General features: G+C 39.7%; 1 protein-coding gene and 1 long non-coding RNA gene across 2 annotated transcripts; both read right to left on the bottom strand.

Moving 5' to 3' along the window:
- Positions 1-620: 620 nt before the first annotated feature.
- Positions 621-2,725, bottom strand: LOC117809792 (anionic trypsin-2-like). The gene is made up of 6 exons (XM_034679298.1): positions 2,645-2,725; positions 2,179-2,353; positions 1,800-1,982; positions 1,569-1,630; positions 1,100-1,248; positions 621-976 (listed from the first exon to the last, which is right to left on the bottom strand). The coding sequence occupies exons 1-6, from the start codon at positions 2,682-2,684 to the stop codon at positions 788-790; spliced, it is 798 nt and encodes a 265-aa protein (XP_034535189.1). The 5' UTR covers positions 2,685-2,725; the 3' UTR covers positions 621-787.
- An 18,051-nt stretch (positions 2,726-20,776) lies between these two features.
- On the bottom strand, positions 20,777-21,507 carry LOC117809793. Its single transcript, XR_004630623.1, has 3 exons — positions 21,340-21,507; positions 20,929-21,119; positions 20,777-20,818 (listed from the first exon to the last, which is right to left on the bottom strand). It is a non-coding gene; the product is annotated as an uncharacterized LOC117809793 (long non-coding RNA).
- Between the last annotated feature and the right edge of the window lie 435 nt (positions 21,508-21,942).

Below are 21,942 nucleotides of genomic sequence, written 5' to 3'. Positions count from 1 at the left end.
TAAACTCCACAAACACTGACACGCTCAGCTGAAGGTCTCCAGTTTACAGGGTCACTTTTAAAACCGTAACACCGGGAGAGATGCATTCACGGTGGGCTGAGAGAGGACTACTGTTACAAGCTGCTAAATCAAGAGAATCACAGCTTCTTCTTTTGAAAAGTACACACACATACAAAAAAGATAGAACAAATAAAAACTAATGAAAGAAAGAGAAATCAAGTGAATCACAGATGTGTGTGATGTTATTGTGGATGGCGGGCAGAATAAAAACACTGCAGGTAATCTACCAATCAGACACGTCTGGCCCTGACCCCTGAAAGTTATCACCAGCTAGTGTTTATGGAAGAAATGTAACAAACTGTGGACTGCTTTTCCATTTCCTGGTCTTTTTTGGGAGTGAGGAGAGGAAGGTTTCACCTTTATGCTGAACTCTAGTGTCTCCTGGACTGGGCATAACAATTGTTAAAAGAAATAGAAAACCACTGTTGTTGTCTCTAAGTTTTTAATCCACATAATACTATGTAACAGCAAGAGTCACCAATTTATACAGTAACCTCACTGTTATAATTTGTTTTACCATAACAACAACAAAAGGAAATAATCCAAACAGAGAACTCTGCTCATGCTGTAAGACTTCTTTATTTATATGTTCTTGTAGTAAGCACTTTTCAAATCATAAGTTACATGTTGAAAGAATACCAATCCATTGGCAATGCATCAATCACAAATACAGTTTGGTAACTTGTGAATTAAACATGAAGTGCCTAAGATGACAGACATTTCACAGTTAGCCACTATTTGGTTGTCCCGCGACTCTGGGCTCAAATTTGATACCAGCAGTCTTTTTAATCCATTCCTTGTATTCACAGACGTCCACGAATCCAGCAGGTGCAACACAGCCATAGTCACTATTAAGTGTGAAAGTATGGACACCATAAATCATGTTGTTGTACACCACTCCACCACCAGAGTCACCCTGTGAGAGGAATGTATGAAATATAGTAAGTTTTTTCATCATTTGTTAAAATTTGTATAAATATTATAATAGAAAAGAATATGACTGAAGGAAATACAGAATATAGAAGCCATGCCTACTCACCGGAGATGTATCCTTTCCCTGAGATTGGTAAAGTTTAAAGTGACTTTTGCCATATTTTTTCATATCATCTGATTTGTCCAAACAGTTTTTGTATGAATTGGCTACAATTTCAAGTTCTACACACTGGAGTGTGTCTGATTCACCAGGTACTGGATGAAAAAAAGAAAAAGACATGTTTGAAATACAAAAGAAAACTTCAATATGACCAACCAAACATGTAAATAAATAAATAAAGTTTGTATCCACAAATAAACAAAGTAAATGAGATAGTTATTATTATTCAGAGATAAGTTTGGAAAGAAAGTACACTGGTAGATTTGGGGTTTTCTGTTTATAGTTAATGAATGCCAACATTTAAGAGGAGTGTATTTAAAAAAGACAGTTGAGTCATAATAAAACTATATATGCTACAATAAAAACACTGGGATAAGCATAAATGTTAATATTAAATGAACAGAAGTTATCTCACCTCTCTTGCCATTAGGACCCAGAGTTGTTGGTCCATGACCTGCAACCTGAACCATCTTACCACTGAAATAAAACCATAACATTAAATCAAATAGTGAATTATTTTTCTTCAAGACAAATTCTGAAAACTTAAAAGAACAAAAACTACTTTTATATCAAATGCCTTCTCTTTCCAAGAGTACTCAACAGTTACTGAATTTTAGAGAATAAAGAGTTCAGAGATCAAACTCACACAGTGGGGCGTTTGCTACAGTCAGGGGGGTTTACAGGTTGAATTTTGGTGATGGGGTCACGAAGCTGCAGCAGCATTATGTCATGTTCATGACTCAGTTTACTGTAAGGCCTTTTCAGAAGGATTGTCCCTTCTTCTCCTGGACCTGGACCTGGATGCAAACCTAAAACTGGTCTCATATCCCTAAAAATAGGTAGAGGTGAAAGAGGAACATCACAATTCTGTAAAAACATCATATTATCATGTCATAATGTTTACTGAACATTAACATAAAGTAGTTTTCCACCTGTAAGGAATAATATCATGAATATCGGATTAAAATTTCAAGTTAGAAATATAATTTATATTACTTTTAGATAAAAAAAAGTCACTCTCTTACATTTGCCAGCAGTGAGCTGCAGTCAGGATCCACGTTTTACTGATCAGAGAGCCACCACAAATTAGTTTATTGTTTTTATCAACAAACTTCACATGGTACTGACGCTCATCTTTTCCACATATATCACCCCCAACGATTCTCTTCTGCAGATCCACAGGTGTGCTCACTGTGACACCTGAAAGAGAAAGTCCTCCACCGGGTGAGTGTGAGTTGGAACAAGAGTAGGAAACAACTTTTAAGTCAACAATATACATGGATCATGGTGCCCCTACATCTGTTGAACCTCAGAGGGTATCTTTTTAGTCTAATGCTGCAGGTTCAGGAGGACAGCAAGTTCACAGAAACATGAAATACATCCTCAGAAATTCATCTTTTAGTGGTATTCCCTTTTCAGGATACTTAAGAGAAAACCTTAGAACATATAAACCAATGAAGCAGATTTGAAAACAAAATGCTGACTACTCACCGGCCCACAGCAAAAGGAGAAGACGTGTCATGCCACCCATCTTTGCTTGACTGCCCTCCTGGTGCCACAGTGGTGCATTTTAAATGTTTTCAGGCTGCCCTGTTGGCACTCCAGCCACCAATCACCTCACGATGATTTATCAAAACAACACCATTGGCTACAACGTCTTCACATTGCCAAATTTTTTGATCACCTATCAGGTGTTCTTTCCCTCGTGATACGGTCAGTGACTGTGTTCTCATCTCAGGGAGACTACACCAGTATGTTGCACATCATAACAGGTCTGAGTTTAAATAACCATAATTATTGTCTAAGTGAAACACAAGTTGGTCCTGAATGAATTCTTCAAAATCACTGAAATCAATTATATGCAAATGCTGCTGTACCCTTGTTCACGTTCATGATATCTGCTCACAGACCTGCCTTTTGTTCAAAACTTCTTCATGTCTGGCATAGAAACATCATCACCACTTTCCTGACCTTTTCATTGGTACATAGAAAAGCAAGTGCACCAATGAAAACTGTTTATAGTGTGAAAACATTGAACATCTTTAGTTCATGTCTCTAAAGATGAACTAAAGATGCCTCTGGACAGAAAGATAATACGAGTGAGAAAAAGTGCGCCACATGTAGAGCTCATGTGACATGAAATGAGGAATTACCCCAAGTGTAGTGTTTGGGCTACCTTCACTAAGACCTAAATACTTAACACAACCACTAAAAACGCCATTTTCAATCCAACCACTGAAAAATATCTCCATTATGACAAGTTGGTGCTTTTTTAAGAGCAAGAAAATTCATATTTTACAATGTATTTACTTTTGCTGCAAAAGTCATTAGAATCGTATGAACATTTGTACTCTGAGGGAAATAGATTGCAAACAATTGAGTGGGGTCATCCCTATGTTCCCACATTTCTAAGACATTTTCAAAATTAGGTCTTGTGTTCCTACATTTCCCTTCAATTTAAGCCCTATCCTCCCACAACATTTTTGGGAAACACTTTATTAAATATTTGCAATAAACAAAGAGATGGGCGCACCAGGTCTAGCTAAAAGCTACATTCCCTCTGTAGTCCATTACTACTGGATAATAAGTTAGGTGTAATTGGCTACCAAATAAGGAGAAAGGGGGATAAAATGTGATACAAATTTATGAAAAAGGAAATGTGGGAACATAGGGCTGTGGGAAATTGGGGCTATGGGAACAAAGGGCTGTGGGAACATAAGGGGGAACATAAGGTTGTGGGAACATAGGGCCTTGGGAACATTTAGCTGTGGGAACTTGGGGCTGTGGTAACTTGGGGCTGCGTGAACATTGGGCTGTGGGTACATAGGGCTGTGGGAACATGGGGCTGCGGGAACATTAGTCTGTTAGAACATAATGCTGCAGGAACATGGGGCTGTGGGAACAAAGGGCTGTGGGAGCATAGGGCTTTTGGAACATGGGGCTGTGGGAACATGGGGCTGTGGGAACATAAGGCTGTGGGAACATGGGGCTGTGGGAAATTGGGGCTATGGGAACAAAGGGCTGTGGGAACATAAGGGGGAACATAAGGTTGTGGGAACATAGGGCTGTGGGAACATGGGGCTGTGGGAACAAATGGGCTGTGGGAACAAAACGCTGTGGGAACAAAACGCTGTGGGAACATAGGGCCTTGGGAACATTTAGCTGTGGGAACTTGGGGCTGTGGGAACTTGGGGCTGTGGGAACATTTGGCTGTGGGAACATAGGGCTGTGGGAACATGGGGCTGCGGGAACATTAGTCTGTGAGAACGTAATGCTGCAGGAACATGGGGCTGTGGGAACAAAGGGCTGTGGGAGCATAGGGCTTTTGGAACATGGGGCTGTGGGAACATGGGGCTGTGGGAACATAAGGCTGTGGGAACATGGGGCTGTGGGAAATTGGGGCTATGGGAACAAAGGGCTGTGGGAACATAAGGGGGAACATAAGGTTGTGGGAACATAGGGCTGTGGGAACATGGGGCTGTGGGAACAAATGGGCTGTGGGAACAAAACGCTGTGGGAACAAAACGCTGTGGGAACATAGGGCCTTGGGAACATTTAGCTGTGGGAACTTGGGGCTGTGGGAACTTGGGGCTGTGGGAACATTGGGCTGTGGGAACATAGGGCTGTGGGAACATGGGGCTGCGGGAACATTAGTCTGTGAGAACGTAATGCTGCAGGAACATGGGGCTGTGGGAACAAAGGGCTGTGGGAGCATAGGGCTTTTGGAACATGGGGCTGTGGGAACATGGGGCTGTGGGAACATAAGGCTGTGGGAACATGGGGCTGTGGGAACAAAGGGCTATGGGAATATAAGGCTGTGGGCACATAGAGCTGTGGGAACATGGGGCTGTGGGAACATAAGGCTGTGGGAACATAGGGCTGTGGGAACATAGGGCCTAGGGAACATTTGGCTGTGGGAACTTGGGGCTGTGGGAAATTGGGGCTATGGGAACAAAGGGCTGTGGGAACATAAGGGGGAACATAAGGTTGTGGGAACATAGGGCTGTGGGAACATGGGGCTGTGGGAACAAATGGGCTGTGGGAACAAAACGCTGTGGGAACATAGGGCCTTGGGAACATTTAGCTGTGGGAACTTGGGGCTGTCGGAACTTGGGGCTGTGGGAACATTGGGCTGTGGGAACATAGGGCTGTGGGAACATGGGGCTGCGGAAACATTAGTCTGTGAGAACATAATGCTGCAGGAACATGGGGCTGTGGGAACAAAGGGATGTGGGAGCATAGGGCTTTTGGAACATGGGGCTGTGGGAACATGGGGCTGTGGGAACATAAGGCTGTGGGAACATGGGGCTGTGGGAACAAAGGGCTATGGGAATAAACGGCTGTGGGAACATAGAGCTGTGGGAACATGGGGCTGTGGGAACATAAGGCTGTGGGAACATAGGGCTGTGGGAACATAGGGCTGTGGGAACATAGGGCCTTGGGAACATTTAGCTGTGGGAACTTGGGGCTGTGGGAACTTGGGGCTGTGGGAACATGGGGCTGTGGGAACAAATGGGCTGTGGGAACATAAGTCTTTGGGAACATAGGGCTGTGGGAACATAGGGCTGTGGGAACTTGGGGCTGTGGGAACAAATGGGCTGTGGGAACATAGGGCTGTGGGAACATAAGGCTTTGGGAACATAGGGCTGTGGGAACATAGGGCTGTGGGAACATTGTGCTGTGGGAACATTGGGCTGTGGGAAAACAGGGCTGTGGGAACATGGGGCTGTGGGAGCATAGGGCTGTGGGAGCATAGGGCTGTGGGAGCATAGGGCTGTGGGAACATGGGGCTACGGGAACATGGGGATGTGGGAACATAGGGCTGTGGGAACATGGGGCTGTGGGAGCACAGGGCTGTGGGAGCATAGGGCTTTTGGAACATGGGGCTGTGGGAACATGGAGCTGTGGGAACATATGCACGCTCCCCAACTGAGTGACTGCAGACAAGTCAGGATTCAGGAGTGCATCCACAATTTTCCTTCAACTAGCGAGCCATTTTATTTGAACCAGAGCACGATAGCATGTTTATTTCTATCCTGAACATGTTGACATTTTTAGCTTTCATTACATGTTATTTTTCAAAGAAAATCAAACCAAAAGCTCTTTGAATCCACAGCACACACAAACTACAACTGCTTATTTTGCACTTTTCTATCGGCTCTACTGCATCTTGAAGTTGCTCAGAGTCATATTCGTCACGGTATGTTCACTAAAGCTTTGAACTTCAGGATTTATTTAGTAGATATTTGGCACCTTAGTAATGTTTCCTCTTAACACCATGGCTCATAAAAATCGAGGAGTTTGAATCAGCTTCATTGTATGATAGTACATCATATTTGAATAAATGGAACTGCAGAGCACTTTGGCTGCTCTTGTCTCTGCGGTGAGAGTATCTACATGTCCATTTAAATATCACTATCTATACGTTAATTTGCACAAGGATCTTTTTGTTCACTGGCATCTAGGAATCAGTCACTGGAACAGACATGGAATATTCTGAGTGTAGCATACGTATTATTATTCTTTATTTATCTGCTCATGTCAGGCATTGATCTGAATTCTTACTAAACTGTTTGTTGAAGTCAATTAAAAGAAGATTTAATGACTATACAATAAATGGGTTATACTGCCTGACAAGTACTCTCACTTTTAGTTCTTAAAGTAAATTAAAACTTAAAGACTTTGGCTTTAATGGAAGAGGATTAGGACCACACACAAAAAAACAATTGAGTGTTAGCACAGAAACAAATATGTGACATTATTTTTTATTCTGACTTTCTGAAGGAAATGTCTGACGAAGCAGTTAAAACAAGTCAGTGGATCTGGATGAGGAGAATTGATATCAGCAGGGGGTCAAAACAGAATTAAGGAAAGATTCAGTAGGGAGGGTAGAGCCTAGATTGGCATCCCATCTTGGCTCTGCCTCCCCTGTCTTCTAACATCTAGCTGCAGACTCTTCCTGTTGGGTGTTGGGTGGTGGGGACTACTCGGGTCCAGGTGGCAGAGCAGATTGCATTGGTGTTGTTACGACCTGGATCTTGCATGTACAGAGCCTGGGTCCATGTACGTGGCAATACTGGATGGGTTGGGTTATTAGATTGGGGTGTTCTGCTGGTGGATATGATGAACAATGGGAGCTGGCATGGAGAGGGGTTACTTTGGGACGTCTGAGCTAACTCTTCAATTTGTCGTTGGCCGAACTAAAGAACACATCATTGAAGGGAGGAGCCCACTTGATAACCCCAGTGATGTGCTGGCTCTCACTACCCATCTATCCTTTCTATCTCAGGCTTTGGGGGACATCAGGATCCATGGAGTAGGCTACTAAACTTATCAGTCGAGGGCAAAGTGAGGTGGGTTTCTTCAAGGCAGTGTTTATCTCATATTAATGTCAGAGTTATGAGGGGGAAAAAAGACACATCATAAGAAAATATAGTCTTGTTGGCCTAACCCCCATTTTTGGAGACTATAAATGACTATACATACAGACTATGGTCTCCTGTCTGTCATCATCAACAAGAAATACTTTGTACTCTTCATACAAGAGCTTGATTTTGGTAAAAAATCTAATCATATCTGAACTTTTCTGGTCTTGATATTCTCATTCATCAGCCACTTCCCTTTGCACATCAATGCATGATTGTATATCCCAACTTTTCACAATGCATTGTGTGAGTGCAACATAAAAGGTATGACAGCTCTTCAAAGTTGTGTATGCTATTAACAGTCACTATACAGTGAGTAGAGTGTAGTTTTCAACACAGTCTGAGAGGCCTATTATCTCACAGCCATCCATTGTGCTAAACCCTTACTTTCATACCATTTGTTGTCAGTATTTCCTCATGTTCATGTCTGTTCCCCTAAAACAGCAACTTTTTCTCCCCCTCTGTCAATGCACTAGTAGTATTTTAGTATATATTTGAAAAACATACTAATAACATCCAGTCCTGCTTTTATCACCTTAGGAATATTGCCCGGATAAGATCAATGCTGAGTTTTAATGACACGCAAACGATTATTCATGCTTTTTATTTCTTCTAGGTTAGATTACTGTAATAGGCTTTTAACAGGTATAACTCAAAAATATATCAATCAACTACAGTTGGTACAAAATTCAGCAGCAAGACTTTTAACCACAACCAAGAAGAGAGAGCACATTACTCCTGTTTTAACCCTCCTGTTTTGTTGGTTTCTCTGGAACAGCAATAATGTTCCTGGGTCAATTTGACCCGGGCATATTCAATTATCCAAAAGTGTCAGAACCCCAAAAAATCCCAAAACACATTTTCTTTAAATCAAATTTTAACTCCATTATTAACCATTTAAATCAAGATTTGGTCCATCGGTGTTCTTTTATTCTCACAGATCATGGTTCAATGAGGATAACTCGTTTTTCATTATAATTCATGTTAAATCTTTTTTAATGTACGTTGGAAAGCACTAAATATAAATACAATAGTTTGACATGACAAAGATTTTTGTTTATTTTATTTTAAATTTAGATTTTTTTTATTTTTATGAAGTGATGTTAGTAAATGAACACGACTCCTTTTCTGTCACATGCTGCCCAGATTTTTGTGCTGCATTTAGCTGGTTTGGAACTCATATATTGCCTAAAATAGACTTTAAAAAGGGTCAATTTGACCCGCAACATAACAGGAGGGTTAATGACCCTTCACTTGCTGTCCATTGCTTTTAGAATAGATTTTAAGCTTTTGCTTATCCCTTTAAAAGCACTTCACAGCCTGGCCCCTGAATATATATATGAGTTGCTGTCACCCTACCAGCAGACACAGCCACAGATCCTCAGGCAGGAATCTCCATAAAGTTCCAGTCACAAACTTAACATCGAAGGGTGACCAAGCATTTGCTGCGCAGGCTCCACGACTATGGAACAATTTGCCTGAGGATCTCAGGAGAGCTGCATCAATATCTTCTTTTAAAACACAGCTGAAAACATATTTTTTATCAGAAGGCCTTCTTGTAATATTGTTTTATCCACGATGCTACTACTATTATTAACATTTTTCTTATATTCACTCATTTTTTTATTCGTTTTACTGATTTTAATGTTTTAATTGCTTTTAGTAGTTTCTCTTTTGCTCTTTTATTCAGCTGTTTCACTTAAATTGTCTTATTAGCTCTATATGCCCCCCATGCATTGTTTATTATTGTGGGTTTTTATGATGTAAAGCACTTTGTAATATTTGTTTTGGTAAGTGCTTTATTATTATTATTATTATTATTATTATTATGTATTTAATTATTGTTATTGTTATTGTTTTTGTTATTATAATTATTATTATTATTATTATTATTATGTATTTATTTAATTATTATTATTATTATTATTATTATTATTATTATTATTATTATTATTATGTATTTAATTATTGTTATTGTTATTGTTATTTTTATTATTATTATTTTTATTATTTATTTATTTAATTGTTGTTTTTGTTGTTGTTATTATTATTATTATTATTATTATTATTATTATTATTATTATTATTATTATTATTATTATTATATTTTCATTGATTTAAACAAGACGACTGTCTTGAAGCAGAACAGTCAGGCTTAGTTAACTAAGAGGATGAAATGTTGATGATGAAATGCCAAAAACAATTGGACTCCAATTTATTTTTACTCAGAAACAACTGAAATGTTAGCAAACTGAGCAGTTCCCAAGTCACAATCAGTCTCATTAAACTCACTGGAGTCTTAAAACACTGCTCTAATGTAAATCACTCAAGAAAAGGTTGATAAAGGATTAGCTTTCTTTTTAGATTTCTCTCCATAAAATGTGGTCTCACACTCAGCTGTGTTGTCTGTCTTTGGCACTCACCATATTTTCCTTTTTAACTGTTAGCTTAAGATTAAACGTCGGGGTTTGGATGAGGGTGACTCAGTCAAATTTGCCATTGCCTTATCAAAACAATGGAGCTCACACACCCTGCGCTTTTATCTCCTGAATTTACCTTGTGGTGTGTCAAATGGAAATGAATACAACTTTGGCACCCTGCAACCGCACATGCTTTACAGTCAGTGTATCCAACTGTTCATTCAAATATCTCTATCTCATAGTAAGAATACAAAAGGCTCTTTTTGTTCACTGACATGATGGAGTTTGTGGAGCTTTTAGAAACACACAGAGCTCTATGTATTTGTTGATGTTGTAATGTACCAGGAGCAGAGGCGTCAAGTAACAAAGTACATATACTTTGTTACCTTACTTAAGTAGAAAATTTGGGTATCTATACTCTAGTGGAGTAATTGTTTTTCAGCTAACTTTTTACTTCTACTCTTTACATTTTAAAAATTAGCCTTGTTTCTCTAATTTCATTTTGGCTCGTCATCGTTACAAAATGTTATGTACATTGACATTCCAATAAAGGCTATTGATAACATGCCTGTGAGGTTTGACTTTTTGCACCATTACAATACTTATAGGCCACGAGTCATCATGTCTTCCGCTCCATGAAACACAGGTACTACTTAATGCTCAGTAGTACACATATATAGTTCTTTAATGTATTTGCATTACACTAAAATGAGTTCATTTTCAATGGCCATAAATGCGGCTGAAATAGGTGCAACCCCAATATTTCAACATTAACATATTAAAGGTGACATATCATGCAAAATTGACTTTTTAATGGTTCTCTACCTGAAATATGTGTCCCTGGCATGTCTACAAACCCCCCAAAAATGAAAAGAATCCATTCTGCCCCTGTTCTGATTTCTACACCTTTCTGTAAATGTGTGTGAAACGAGCCGTTTCAGTTTTAAGTGTTTTTCATACGTCATAACGCCATCCGGTCTGTAACGGAAGTCAGAGCTCGGAGCTTGTTCAGCCCATAGACTGTATAAAATACAACTCAACCCCTCCTCTGTTTTTTATTACCTGCATAAATGTGTGCTAACAAGGAGCTTAGGAGGGAGGCATGCTATTTGTAGGCTGTCTTAATAAACACAAAGGTCGGTTTTACTCCCCACGTCTGCAGATTTGAAGATCTAGTGGATGATTTTTATTTATCATGAATAAGTGCTAGCGCTAGTTAGCATAGCCACATAGCTACATGTTTGTAGCTGTGTACCAAGACACACGTCGAGATACTGACAAATAAAACAACAAGAAACACTAAATCTGTGACCGATCGTTCAGAAAGGTCCTGCTGCAGGCTTCAGGATCAGATTCTGGATCAGATTCAGAGGGTTGAAGTAACGCAGGTCTGTGAGCAGCCGTGTATATTCAGCCAACATGTAAACATTAGATCAACTGGACAGCCGAGGGCACATCCTCTTCCTGAGGGGGCGTGGTCAGAGAGCTCATTCTCATTTAAAGGCACAGACACAGAAAACAGCCTGTTCTGAGCAGGGCTGAAAAAGAGGGGTTTACAGGCAGACCAAAATCTGATTTCAAAGTGTTTTTTTGAGCATAAACTTTAAAGACATGTTTTGGGGACCTCTTAGACCAATATATGTTGATGAAAAAGAGCATAATATGTCACCTTTAATATAACATTATAGTCATTATGGCCTCTAGAAAAATGTATTTTTTGGGTGGTGGGGTCGTGCACTATAGGCCCCTGTGGTGCAGCCTAAGCTTTTGTCCTTCATGAAATTTTTTTTCCCCTTACATTACTTTTACTTTTATACTTTAAGTAGTTTTGAAACCAGTACTTTTACACTTTTACTTAAATAAAAAGCTTGAGTTCATACTTCAACTTCTACAGAAGTATTTTTAAACCCTAGCATCTATACTTCTACATGAGTAATGAATGTGAATACTTTTGACACCTCTGACCAGGACATAGTCCTCACCAGTAATTCATTTTCATGTATCAGGTGTATCAGTAAGACACATTTTTATATTTCAGTGTTACACTCCTTCTCTTTCTCACTTTGTTACACTCACGCCAGAAAATATGCATTATCTGATTGCAAGTTTTTCTTTGATGTGATGTGCTTTAAAAATAAAATCCAAGTTAATGGCGTTTGCAAGTTGCTTTCTGCTCTCTATTTTTTGTTTTCTAAATGTTTTACTGTCACTTTGAGATACAATCAAACAGTCCTGACACCACCCCGTGTCTCCAGCTCCAACCCAGCAGCTCTACTTCGGCCCTACTCTGTAAGGGATAATGTGTGGTTAGAGGGTTGCTATTGGAAAAAGAATCCTTCAGGTTGAAGTTTTTTTTTTAAAGATAGTCCCAGTGATTCCACATTAGTCAGCGTTCCATGGTGATGGATTCTTATCTGCCTGTTGCGGTGGATTTAACATGAAACTGTCCTCATTCAGCTCTCCTTCTCTGAGCTCTGCTGTTCACACACCTTTAAAAACAAACTAATGTCACAACTTTGAACCCTGCTGCTATCATCACCACCGCTCATGGTTTAAGTTTCTTTATAGAGCCTGGTTACCTAAAGTTTCTCTCACCTGCTCTGCTCATCGCTAATATTGATGGACAGGATCCAATATGCAAACATCCTTAGCCTGCCGATTTAGCATGCTAGCCGAAGCTTACATTTTAGCCACATTGTATACCAATATGATGCTAACGGAAGCTAACAGTTTTACCTCACCTTGGTCTATGGTGGCAACAAGCAGAAGCTGAATGTGCCAGAACGCTTTTTGTTATACATGACGTGCGATCAGTTTGACTGTGGCGTTGCTCATGTTAAAGAAAGTTATTCACCGTCTTCAAGGAGTTTGGACCAGTCACAATCAAGCATCTTACACAACCGGAAGATCAGTAAGATAGTAAGACAGTAAGACATCCATGATCTGTTTGACTCAACTTTCATCTCATGATGTCATTCAAGTGTAGATTTATTTTCAATATTTTCCATCAGTGAATCATGAAGATTGGACCATTGTTTAAAGGCCATAAGGTCGACCTTCATTAATTTGAGATGACCAAAACAAATACTTATATCACTTTTAACAGACAAACTAATGTAGCTCTAGTGAAGGTTCGGACAGGAAGACTATAAGAGCATTCAGGGCAGTGGTTTAACTCTCCTCCCTCTTGCTCAATAGCTTAACCTCTTCCAGCTGCGTGCTCCTGGAGCCATCATTGGTTAATCAGCGGCGGCTGTCATCCAATAGCACAGTGGCACGACCTTATCGTCAGCCTATCAACTTCCTGCTGCTGTCTTTCTATATCTCTCTCTCTCAATCTCTCTCTCTCTCTCTCTCTCTCTCTCTCTCTCTCTCTCTCTCTCTCTCTTTCTCTCTCTCTCTCTCTCTCTCTCTCTCTTCATCTCTCTCTCTCTCTCTCTCTCCAGCTAGTTCCTTGCTGTAGATAGTTCGCATCCCTCCACCCGGTCTCTGCAAGTCCTCAATTCCTAGAAATCCTCAGCCACCGCCACCAGTGTCTGGACTCTAGGGGGATTTCTTTTGCTGCCAGATTCACACTTATGCTCACAAAATGATCCCATAGAGTCCTTGAACCAAAGATTTCTGTCAAAGTTCATTCTTCATTAAGTCGTAATAAATGACATTTCACTCTTCAAATTTTGTCTCTCCTGATTGAAATAGAGAGCCACTGGTTGTAGTTGATACTCACTATAAAAGCTTGAGATTCATCTGAAATTCACCTGGTGGTGTTTTGCAGGTTGAGAAACTCACCTGGTGGACCTTTGTTAAGTACCTGTCTGCCACCTAGTGGGTTGTTCTTTATTGCAGGCTGTAACCTGAGATCAGTCGGGTACCTTTCATCAGCAGGTGTCATTGTTTCTACACTCTTTGAAAGGACAAGAGCTGAAACACACTGAGTTCAAATAAAGAAAAGTTCAATGATCCACAAATAAGAGGTGTTCCCCAAATGTTGTGCAAAGATTAAAGTTGTGTTGAAATCTATCATTTCATTCAACACTGACTTAATATCAACCTGAGGGTTAAAAATAGAAATAAGGAAAATACTGAGGGCTTTCCTCTTGTAGTTGACCCAACCACATATTAACCCTTTATTGATTGGTTAACCACTAAAGTTTGTTATCCACCACACCTTCAACATTCTGACTGAACTGAACTTTGACACTTGATCATATTACTCCTGGACAGAATCCAAATCCCCACTGTAATTGTATTATTATTATTATTATTATTATATTATTATTATTATTATATTATTATTATCTTATTATTATTATTATCAAATGGTGGACAAACAGGGTTACTCGTTAGCAGGGAACCCAGACCGTACTCTCCCTGTCCACTTCCACCAGCTCTTCTGGGAGGATACCGAGGCGTTCCCAGGCCAGCTGAGAGATATAATCTTGCCAGTGTGTCCTAGGTCTTCCCCGTGGCCTCCTACCAAATGGACATGCCTGAAAACAGAGTCCGGGATGCATCTTTATTAGATGCCACCTCATCTGGCTCCTCTTGATGTGGAGGAGCAGTGGCTCTACTTTGAGCCTCTCCGAGATGTCTGAGCTCCTGACCCTATCTCTAAGACTGAGCCCAGACACCCTGCGGAAAAAAGCTCATTTCGGCCGCTTCTATTCATGATCTTCTTCTTTCGGTCACTACCCACAGCTCATGACCATAGGTGAGGGTAGAAACATAGATTGACCAGTAAATGTATAGCTTTGCCTTTGGCTCAGCTCTCTCTTCACCACAACTATTTAAGTACTCTTAATCATTTCTCTACAAAGGTTGCTGTTGTAAACACTGTTTTTTGAATTACTGCTAATGTTTGGTCTAAATGATCTTTTTAAGAAGACAGACACTTATTTATTCTGATCAAATCAAGTCTTCATTTATTAACTGCAAATGAGATGCCAACTCAAAGAGACATTTCAAGTTCAATCATTTAGTAGATCTTTCTTTACGTTGTCTCTTTAAGGGATGCCAGCAGTCTCTTTTATCCATTTAAGGTATTCACAGAAGTCAATAAATGCATCATAATGAACACAGCCAGGACTGAAACTACCAAAAGAAATGACCCCATAAAGCTTGCACCACTCCTCCACCAGAGTCACCCTGAGAGACAGATATCAGAGGGATGAGAATTTGACATGATGTCCATGAAATGACTGTAGGGTAAGAAACATCTCTAGCTCACTGGCGAAGAAGACGCAACAGAAGACTGGCCACAGAAATCTATTTGTTATTTTTTGTTTTGTAACATTTTTTGTCTTTTTTTTTTGTTTTTGTTTTTCCAGAAAGGGCCTTTTGACCAAAATTGTCTGTGTTGTCTATTGACAGTATAAGCCTTTCAATATGTATGTATCATTATATTGTTGCCGTTTCATGTGATGAGGTCAATAAAGAAGGAGAAACGTACTTTATTAATCCCAAGGGGGAAATTACATTTTTTCACTCGTGTTATTTTTTTGGACATGCTACACACAAAGTTTTTTGGTATATATACATACAATCATGCACACACACATGCAGTGGACATGCACTTTGGGAGAGATGTCAGAGTGAGGATACTACCCATCAATCAGCACACCCCGAGCAGTTGGGTGATTTGGTGCCTTGCTCAAGCGCATCTTGCAGTGCCCAGGCAAGTGAACCAAGACACTCTCAGCCACCAGTCCACTTGCCGAAACTTCGTCCATACCTGGGCGACCCTTTGGTTCCCAAGCCAAGTCCCTATGGACTGAGCTACTGTTTGCACCATTTAAAAACTTAAATACACAAAAAAAGGAATACAATAATTAAGACAGATGGCATTATAGTTAGAAATTTGCTTAAATGAAATATTCTACATAACCTTCCCAAATTCTCGCAGTTTGAGCGTTCCGTTGTTTTAGATGCTCTTTCTTAAAAACCTGTCCAGATAAAACAGACATTAAATAATGAACAAGTTAAAACCTTTATCCAAATTGTCCTAGGAATAAGACAACAGTATTAGTTCACAGACAATGATGATGATTTGTTTCACTGAAAAACACATTACAAGATGTGACAGACAAATTAAGACACATTAACATTAACATTAACTATCATGGCATCTTAGATGTTTATATTATTGTAAGGTCCAGGTACAAGACTGCTGCTGGCCTGGTGGTATGCCAAGAAGGTCCAAGAGATGACAAGAGATTAGACCAGGAGAATCACTTATTAAGTAGTGAATGGAACCCATATGCCCACGAACCAACAAATCCAAAATCTGCATACAGTATGTCAAAAGAAATTATTTTATAACTGTGCATATGTACACTGAATGCAATGTTTTCTTCATAAATCACAGCCATGGTTGTCTATGTGTCCACTTTACAGCATTTATTTTTCTTTCCACATCTGTCTGGTCACAACAAAAATGAAAATGGAGCCTTTATTTAAACAAGATTAAAGGTAGTTTGAAACTTTTCTTAGTAAAGCATAGTTACAGAGCACTTATGGCTCTTGTCTGGCAAAACTTCAAATAACAATTGTGTCGGCCATAGGCCTTGGTCCGTGTGTTTTCCTGCCTCTGCTTTCCCCTTCCAGGTCATCCTGGAGTGTCTGCCCCTCCATCTCGTTTAGGGATTGGCTACACCTGCTGGGAGCCTTTAAAACCTGGAGGAATCCAAGATGGCTCTCTCTCTCTCCCTCCTGAAGGCTGGTGCCTGCCAGGCACCCTCTTTGTTTCCTTTTGTGATTATGTTGAGTTTAGCTTTGGTTACCTTTCACACATAGCGTTAGTTAGCACACATAGTCTCACAGCACCCAACACCCTCACCACACTACTGATAGCTGACTTCATCATTAGTTTTTCCGTTGTTAATTACTATTAATAAAATGATTTACTAATTTAAAAGCTGTCGCTGTGGGGACCTCCCTTCCTTGGTGAGCTCTTAAACGAGCTGGGCGTAACAGGTGGGGGCTCGTCCAATTTTGAACCTTCAATAGTACTATTTGCTTGTGTTGTGTAGTCTAGCTTGGTCGGGAGGCCCACAGTGATGGTTCTTCTTATGGGTAAGTTGAGCAGGTAGGGTTTGGGACGGCGTAGTTCTCGTGTCTGTAGCTGCAAAGTAGCTGTGCATCCGGATGGACTGGGGGGTTGGAGCTTTGTAGTATACGACTGTGGGGATGATTGTGGCTGGGTAGCAGTGCTATTTTGCTGTCTGGCTGGAGCATTGAGTGTGTCCCCCAGATAGGCTGAAGCAGCAGTCATCTCACAAGGAGAGGTTGCTGATTTTTTGTTTTTGTTTTCAGGGCCGTTTGTTGTTTTTGTGTGTTGTCCGTGCGGGGGGTAGCAGCAGTTGTCTCGGGAGCACCCTGAAGTATTGACTGAGGCAAGTCGTCTCCTCAATACAGACGGTTTGTAGGTGCATAATACCACTGCCAGTACGCACATGAAGACTAGGGTTCAGTTGTAAGTTTTGGGTTAGGCAGCTAGGAGGGGGCGCTCCATAATCACTCAATCTCCCTGGGGTTGTGTATTGTGTGGCTCAGACTGCCTTGTCTTTTCTTTGGGTGCGCAGACAGGTAGTCAGTGTGACTTTTGTGCAAGATGGAGTTAGAGCATAGTACTGCTTTGGTCTCAGAGTTTCTGAAAAGTGCCATCTCAAGTACTTTAGCTCAGTTTACAAAGGCAGATTTAGTTGACTTGGCGGTTCATTGGGCTGGTCAAAAACTGACAAAGTACCAAGAAAGGCTGAGCTAAGGGGCATTGTTGAGGGGCTAGCTGTTTCTGCCAATCTTTTGTGGTAGTTCAGGCTCCAGTAGCTCCAGGTCCAGTCAGTTCAGAGCTCATTGGGGGTACTTTGTCATTTGAATATCTGCAGCTAGAGAAGGAAAAATCCAAGTTGGAGAAAGAGAAGCTACTGCTTGAGTTTGAGAGGGAGAGATGAGGGCTGAGCTAGCATTGGAAACGGAGAGAGCTAAAGTACAGCAGTTAAAGTGGGAACTGCTAAAGGAAGAAGAAAGCACAATATTGTTGTCCAGTGGTAGAAGGGGATCTACTGGTTTTGATGTTTCTGAGAGCTTGCGTCTTCTGCCTAAATTTGATGAAACAGACCAGGACACATTTTTTTGCATTGTTTGAGCGTATGGCACAGGCTAGAGGATGGCCAGATAGTCATAATTACACATTACACATTATGCTAAAGTTAAAACGGCTGTTCTAAAAGCATATGAACTTGTATGCTAACAATGTCTTAGACATCATATTTGATGCTATGTTAAATGTCGTGAGAGAGCATTTTATACGACCCTTCCTTCAATCCACATCTCCTAACCTGCATTGCCAATTTCCTCTGCTTTCAAAATGTTTGCACCCCCATTAAGGACAGAGTTCACCTCAAACATTCCCATCAAGCTACTTTGTAATTTTACAGTGGCCAGAAACACAACTCTGATAAATTTAAAACAGCCCATGTTGTAGTGTCTTAAAAAAACTCTAAGGCACTCGTATCCACTAAAATGAAGAAAAAAAAAAACGAATTGAAAGCAATTCACCATGAACTGTGACAAAAACACTGGGTCTGGTGTAGGAGCCATGATTATAGTGTACCTATTTTTGAGGTTTATGGTAGGTTATTGCTTTGTATATTTTGTGGGTTTTATTTTGTTTGTTTATGATATGGTGTATTGTGTCACATTGATTAGGTAAATTGCAGTCTATGTTAAGGGCTGGGATATATTATATTCATTTGAGCCACCTGTTACCTTTTGTTTACAGTTGGAGAGAGAGGGTGAGCTGGGTCCCCTTGTTTTTTGTTGACCGCTTTTCATCTTTATCTTTGTGATCACTCAATTATCAGTTTTGTATAGTTATCATGAGTTGATCATCCTTTTTCATTAAGAAAAAAGTTAAATGTATTTTTTCGGACATATGTCATGAGTTGGTCTTTTAGTTTTGTTTTTCCTTGTGTTTCATGCCTTGTTTCCTCCCTTGTCTTATGTCTTCCTTGTGTTTTGTGATCCGTGCCTCTTGTTGTATTCCTTTTTGTGTATTATTGTGTTTCTCAGTCTTTTGTCTCCTGTTTCATTTTGTAGTTACTTTTTCCCTGTGTCTAGTTTAGTTTTACTTCTTGTCCTTGTGTGTTTCCTTTCTTTTTTTGATTCCCCTCATTCATTTCACCTGTGTCCTGTATTCCACACCAGTGTTAATTACTCTGTGAATTAGTTTATCTGGTTCCCTGTCTCGTGTTGGATCATTGTTTGATGTTTTTGTGTTCCTGTGTTATTCCTTGTGTTCCTTGGATTTTTTTAGTAATTTTGTTTAAGTGTCCTGAGAGTGTGTTTGGTTTTTGTTGTTGCTGCGGTTTGTTCCACTAATCAGAATGTCAATGAGGGTAACATACTTTATAATATATTTTAAAAACTATATCTGTTAGCGTGGAGAAGACTTGCAGGTTTACTCCAATCTATTTGGTGTCTTTGTGTGCTAGAAGAATAAACCTAATGCTGCTTCTAACTTCCGGTTTTGAAAGTGATTGGTTAAGGTATTTTTTTCTGACTCTCTGTTCTATTTTTAAGATGTTTTTCTGAGTTTTAAGGGCATACATGAGCCACTGCAATGCCTACTTCATGTGTACAGCAAAAAAGAAAATATATGTTAACATTTCAATACAATAAGTTAAAACATAATGATGTCAGTCACGTTTTTACAACTTGTGTCAACCCAAAGCTCCAAAAGCAAAAATGTAATAAAACTTCAGAGACAATGATGGTGTGTCATTTTATTTTCCTTCTACAAACTTGTTGAAGGAGAGTCAAAAGTTTACTTGATGTGTCAGTATTGTTGTATAACAGAAGACTCTTGTGTTCCTTGGTTGTTCCATACTAAGACTGAATAACAACAAGTAACATTCATGCTGTTTATTTTAGAAATTGAAACAATTCAAGCATGCTTTTCTTTTTTCTCTAACAACAGTGTAGGAGTGAATGTCCAGACTCAGACATTATTACCCATTTATAAATTTCTTGAATTTGTTTAAAAGCACCTATAGGCACGGTTCTCTTTGATCCACTTCATGTATTTACAGACATTCATGAATACAGCTGGTTTAACGCAGGCTCGATGACCATCAATCATGAGAGAAATGACCCCATAATCGTGTTATCGTGCCACATCCTCCACCGAGTCACCCTGCCAGAGAGATATTGTTTGTGTAAAAAAAGTTTACATTTATTAAAATTATTTAAAAAACTAATTATTTTCAAAGTTGTTCACATGCATGAATTTATGAAACATAAAAGTAAGAAGCCATTCCAACTAACGGGAGATATATCCACTCCACAAGTTCTGCCACAGATCCAGTGATTATCGCCATGGAGCTGATGGATCGATTGGTCTTTCCCTGAATATGCACGCCTTTACAGCCCAGGACTTGATCGATGTCAGCACATTGGAGTGTTTCTGTGATCGAATTAAAGTCTAGATGAAGATTAAAGAAAAAGTGTTAACTTCAAAGAAAAAAAAATCCTTTGCTACAAGCTAATAGTTGAGAAAATGCTTACTGTCATTCTTTATCATCTTTCATGAAAAAATACCAACAAATGTCAGAGACTCAAATACACATCCTCTAACTCTAACTGTATTTATTTTCTTTCCAAAAACTACTTTAGATAAATGGTTTGCTTTTGTTTGAAAAGCCAAGCAAAATACAACCATGGAGTGTTATAAACAATGTATATCATTCTTAGAAACAAAAGTTGTTCTCACCTCTTTATTATACTAAGATTCCTAGCTGTGTGCCATGACTGCAATCTGAAGGCTGAAATACAGTTTAAAAATATGTAAAGAAACAAGTTGTTTTGTTGTTAGTGTTGCTTTATACCTCAAGAGTTAGCTTTGATATAGATTGAGACAAACATCCGAACTCACTTGTTGGGAATATTTTCACAGTCACGTGTATCAGGGAGACGTACAGGTTGAATCTGAACAAGTTAGGTAATTCCACCAGCATGATGTCATGCATCTTCTTGTTGTGGGCAAAGATCACGGGTGGTGCCGTGATTACCACTGGTTGACCTGCTGTCTTTGAAGGGTGCACACCTACATGTGCTCTCATACCCCTATGAATAGGATGAGATAAAGGATCAAAATCAATTTTAAAATCCATCTCATTTAAGTTTGTATTTATTAAAAAAATGAAAATATTGGAAATGATTAGAAAGTTAGGCATTCCATTTTTATACCTTACATCAACACCATCTGCTTCAGGACTTGAGACTGAAGTCATTAACAAGACATTCATTGCTCTAGAGTAAAGTAACTAAACCTCCATTCACTCACCAGGTCCAGCAGTGAGCTGCGTCAGAATCCACTTGTTACCGATCAGAGAGCCACCACAGATCGTTCATTGTTGCTATCAACAAACTTCACATGGTACTGACGCTCGGTTTGCGTACAATTATGACCCCCAATGATTCTCTTCTGCAGATCCACAGCTGTGCTCACTGTAACACCTGAAAGAGAAAGTTCTCCAGGTGACTTTCAGAGGAACAAGCATATTATAGAGAATAAACTTTTTCACTCTAGCAACCTTTTTTTCAATTTGTGTATTCACAAAAAATCTATGCACAACTATAAATACATAACCACATGGGGACATATGTGGATTTAACATGTAGAGAGAATCATTCTAAATGCTCCAGTCTTCTGAAAATGTGTCCATACATCAGCATGTCACAGGTTAAAGCTGACAGATGGAGAGATCGAGCTGCCCACCAAAGCCTCTGTGAGTCTAGTTACCACCTTCTATCTGGACATACTAGTGTTAGAATAATAACTAGTGATATAAAAGACTTTATCTGAGTCCACTCTCTGACCTTTAACACCTCTACTCTTAGAATCCAGCAGCCATCACTTTCCACGTAGTTCCACTGACCTCACAAA

This window comes from Notolabrus celidotus, unplaced genomic scaffold (genome assembly GCF_009762535.1).
Source record: "Notolabrus celidotus isolate fNotCel1 unplaced genomic scaffold, fNotCel1.pri scaffold_447_arrow_ctg1, whole genome shotgun sequence".
Lineage (NCBI taxonomy): Eukaryota > Metazoa > Chordata > Actinopteri > Labriformes > Labridae > Notolabrus > Notolabrus celidotus.
Note: the sequence above shows the minus strand (reverse complement) of the source record. Positions and strands in the feature narration are given on the sequence as shown.

Excerpts from the sequence above, each read along its gene's own strand:
- LOC117809792 (XM_034679298.1), bottom strand. The coding sequence starts at position 2,684 with ATGGGTGGCATGACACGTCTTCTCCTTTTGCTGTGGGCCG. Across the intron at positions 1,249-1,568 it reads GGGTCCTAATGGCAAGAGAG|TACCTGGTGAATCAGACACA; the intron begins GTGAGATAACTT and ends TTTTTCATCCAG. Across the intron at positions 977-1,099 it reads AGGGAAAGGATACATCTCCG|GGTGACTCTGGTGGTGGAGT; the intron begins GTGAGTAGGCAT and ends TTCCTCTCACAG.